Source organism: Vicia villosa, linkage group LG1 (genome assembly GCF_029867415.1).
Source record: "Vicia villosa cultivar HV-30 ecotype Madison, WI linkage group LG1, Vvil1.0, whole genome shotgun sequence".
NCBI lineage: Eukaryota > Viridiplantae > Streptophyta > Magnoliopsida > Fabales > Fabaceae > Vicia > Vicia villosa.
In genome coordinates this window covers 39,913,182-39,917,085 of record NC_081180.1, presented here as the reverse complement: position 1 = coordinate 39,917,085, position 3,904 = coordinate 39,913,182, and the positions used below count along the sequence as shown (strand labels likewise).

The window sequence follows — 3,904 nt, the reverse complement described above, 5'->3', positions numbered from 1 at the left end:
TGTGATCTACAGAGTCTTGTAGACACTCCACCAGCGTGCCATTTACGATTGAGCTACAATTTGCAGTTGAAGAACTTGGTGAATTCGCGGTTGAAGAACTTGGTGAATTCGCGGTTGAAGAACTTGGTGCAGCGTTCAATGGAATCGTCATCAAAACCACTGTAAATGCCAAATATACGAAGAATTTGTCCATATCTGTGATAACGAGAAAGAATAAAACGATTACAAACAAGAATAATGGATTGGATCAACAGAGTTTATAATAAAAGAATGAAAAAGAAAGAAGAAAAACCGCAAATACTGGTACTGAAATTGGAAAGTTGAGAGAGAAGAGAAAAGAGAGAGTGAAATTTGAAGTGCGGCGAGGGAAGTAGTCGAGTATAGATCCCAATTATTTATAACGGGGTTTTATACTCTCCTAAAATCATGGAGTCGGTTATGGCAGAGCAGTTTATAGTGGAGTTTGTTAGCGGTTTTTGAAACTTGGATACCCTAATGCATATTTGCATATTCAACTTTATTGGTGGAAATAGAATACACAAATTATGGTTTTAATTTTAAATAAATATTTTTGACAATATTAAAATATGAAATTAATTAATCGGAGGTTTTGTGTTTGAAAAAAAATTATTTTCTTTGTAATTTAAAGTATGAAAATTTGACCTAGTAAACTGAATAGTAAAATTAATAGTAACCACCTCATAAATAACAAGTGATACTAAATATTATTTGTAACCACCCCATAAATGACTTCTGATTCTTGCGATTTTTATAAGGCAATTTTTTAATTAGACACATAAGGCAATTACATTAATGTCCTCGGCTTCCGGAAATACATCCCTTGAACCTGGGCCGAACCGGTTCCAAAAACGGGTTTCATGAATGAAACGTAAACTAAACTCAGAACCAAACTCCCTCGCTCTCTGAATCGTCTCTAAAAAATTTCAATCAACAAGAACCCTAATCCCATTCAAACCCTAAAACCCCAATGATTTCACTATGATTTCATGGTTGGGAAACAGTGCATCACAGAAGTTCACACTTATTTCCTTTATTGCAGATAGTACTGAATGTCCTGTTATTGTAGGGTAATCAGTGTTGTTAATCATGGTATGGTCAAGTATAAGTAGGAGAACCCGTCTCTTGCCTTACTTAAGGGCTTTCCGATATTCCCCAGAATTCAGGTAATTTGATGCTTGCATTCTTTCTGAAAGTTTTTGTTACTCTTTTTCTTAAGTAGGTTATTCATCAATGTTGTTCTAAGGAATGATCGAAAACATATTTTTATTTGAATATAATGTTTTTTTTTTTGTTGATTCAGGGGCCGATCTATTATTCCTGAAGGATCAGGTTATAACATAGTTAATCCTTGTTCTGGATTCCAGCGTGATTTCTCTTGTAAAGTACGTTTGTCAGGGTTTAAGCAAGAATTGAGTACGTCGTCATTCCATCAGTGTTACCGCTCTTCAGCTTTTGCTTCACACAATGTTGGAAGGTTGTGTTCCATGCCTGGTTTTCGACACTTCTCATCTAATGCATCCACAGAGCAAAAATCACGAAAGATGCTCATTTACTTGACAGGCTTGGTCTTTGGAATGGTTGGAATGTCATACGCTGCAGTTCCACTTTACCGGAGATTTTGCCAAGCAACTGGATATGGGGGAACTATTACCCGCCGTGAGGTATGAGTTACTTTGTTTTTAATGGTTTTCGCATTTTCTTTTCAAATTCTTTGGCAATTTATTTTACATTCGTTGATTGCAATTTGCAAATTTCACATTTTTACAGAGTGTTGAAGAAAAGATTGCAAGGCATGATAGCAATCAAACAGCCACCTCAAGGTGTTGTTTTTACTCCTTAATATGATACTAGTCTTCACATAAAATACTATACAAAGGAAGATTAACCTACAAATAAATATTTTAAGCTGTACTTAGATAAAATTTTACTGCATAAAACTTGCCTTTCTAAACCCACATGCATATTTCTATTCTCAGCCATAGGAGTTTACCTTTGGCATGTCCGGGGAATAAACCAAAATTAAGGTGATCAGCTAGCTTTTCCAGTTGTAATGGGTTGCTGAGCTACCATTTTTGGTTTTTCTAGGGAAATCGTGGTACAGTTCAATGCTGATATTGCTGATGGGATGCCATGGAAGTTTGTTCCTACACAGAGAGAGGTTTGTTTTTGTTTAATATATCCTTAACAATACCGCAAATATGCAGCATTTCCATCACATAATCTTGAAACTGTTGAATTTATTTACAACAGTCCAAGATAATTTAATACTGGCCATTCAAAGAGGAATGTTGAAAGTCAAGTTAAAGTTCTTAGCTATGCTCGAAACGGAAAATGCTTGGTTGTCATAAATTAATCTAATCTTTTGGGGGACAATGATATTTTTTAATCTAGTTCTTACATGCAAAATGAAAAAGAAATAAGAATTGTAATGTAGCATTATTCATTTGCTCTACCAGGTTAGGGTGAAGCCAGGAGAAAGTGCCCTTGCATTTTATACTGCGGAAAACAAAAGTTCTACTCCGATAACCGGTGTTTCTACATATAATGTAACTCCCATGAAGGTACTGGCTACTGAAGAAAACTCTATTATATACTATATAAGAAAAGATACCCTTGAACTCTCCGCTTCACAGATCTATCTACCGTGACAATATGAGATTTTGACAAGTTCCTATTAGAAAGTTCCACTTTATTAAAACCATGTCTCAGTTAAGAACATAACATCAAATCTATTCGTGTTGGAATGAAAGTCCTTTGATATCTCTTTTATGCTCAATTGATAGAGGACCTTAACTTGAAGAATTTTTTCACTTTGTTTTCATATTCTCCACTTCTAGAACTAAAAATTTTCTTGTACAGGCTGGAGTTTACTTTAATAAAATACAATGCTTCTGTTTTGAGGAGCAGCGACTGCTTCCTGGAGAGCAGATCGACATGCCTGTAAGTAGTTTTTTCAATCTGAACTCAAGTATGCAATAATACAAATACATGCATCTTGATTGTGTGTTTCTTGTATTGCAGGTATTCTTTTATATTGACCCGGAAATTGAGGACGATCCTAAAATGGATGGTATCAACAACATAATATTATCATATACTTTCTTCAAGGTTTCTGAAGAATAATACCCAATTCAAGGCGTCGCTTCCTTTCAAAGGGCATAAGAACCCTGGAAGCTTATTCATGAGGCTCAAGTGTAATTCGTTTTACTATTAATTAAATCATTGATGTAATTTTTGAGACATCACTCTCTCCAATTTAGTCCCTAAATATATAAATAATGACTAGCTTCTAAAATTAGTCACTTAGTTACAGACTAAAATGATGAATTTTATATACTTAACAGTCTGTAATATTTATATTTATTTTGTTCAAATTTGTGTATACTTTAGGGACCAAATTGGAGAGAATGTGATATTTTACTGACTAAATTGATGGTATATTCTTTGTTCTACACTATGTTTCTAAAACAAGCCCTGTGACCAGGTTTTGAAGGTTATGTGGAATCATTTATTGCCTTCCTAAATCAGTGTTGTTTAGTGTTAATTTACTGTGTCATGTGGAATGCAACAGATACCTGGTGATGAATGGATCAGCCATTTATTTATACACAGTACTTTGTTTTTAATGTTATTTGAAAACTGGTGATGAATTGAGACGAGAGAATAATTGAATAATTTATTTTTGTACATAATATTTTCTTATATATTCTCTCTTATTTCACATTTGAATTTTAAATATGCTCTGAAAATAATTTATTGTTTTTAACTCGATATCTAACTCAAAGAAGATTAATTTGAAAGATCACCTTCATTCTCATAATATTTTGATACTTTATTAAGCCATGATTACACTAAATTTAACTTAGATATGTCATTATATTTT

General features: G+C 33.6%; 1 protein-coding gene across 1 annotated transcript; it reads left to right on the top strand.

Moving 5' to 3' along the window:
- Window positions 1-840: 840 nt before the first annotated feature.
- On the top strand, window positions 841-3,623 carry LOC131604677 (cytochrome c oxidase assembly protein COX11, mitochondrial-like). The gene is made up of 7 exons (XM_058877106.1): window positions 841-1,184; window positions 1,322-1,682; window positions 1,789-1,841; window positions 2,107-2,179; window positions 2,478-2,582; window positions 2,881-2,961; window positions 3,043-3,623. Exons 1-7 carry the CDS (start codon window positions 1,108-1,110, stop codon window positions 3,142-3,144), a joined length of 852 nt encoding a protein of 283 aa, XP_058733089.1. The 5' UTR covers window positions 841-1,107; the 3' UTR covers window positions 3,145-3,623.
- The last annotated feature ends 281 nt before the right edge of the window (window positions 3,624-3,904 follow it).

What these genes read in the sequence shown, in the direction of transcription:
- LOC131604677 (XM_058877106.1), top strand. Translation starts at nt 1,108, where the DNA reads ATGGTATGGTCAAGTATAAGTAGGAGAACCCGTCTCTTGCCTTACTTA. An exon ending in GAACTATTACCCGCCGTGAG is followed by an intron (nt 1,683 to 1,788) that starts GTATGAGTTACT and finishes ACATTTTTACAG; the next exon opens with AGTGTTGAAGAAAAGATTGC. An exon ending in GAGAGCAGATCGACATGCCT is followed by an intron (nt 2,962 to 3,042) that starts GTAAGTAGTTTT and finishes CTTGTATTGCAG; the next exon opens with GTATTCTTTTATATTGACCC.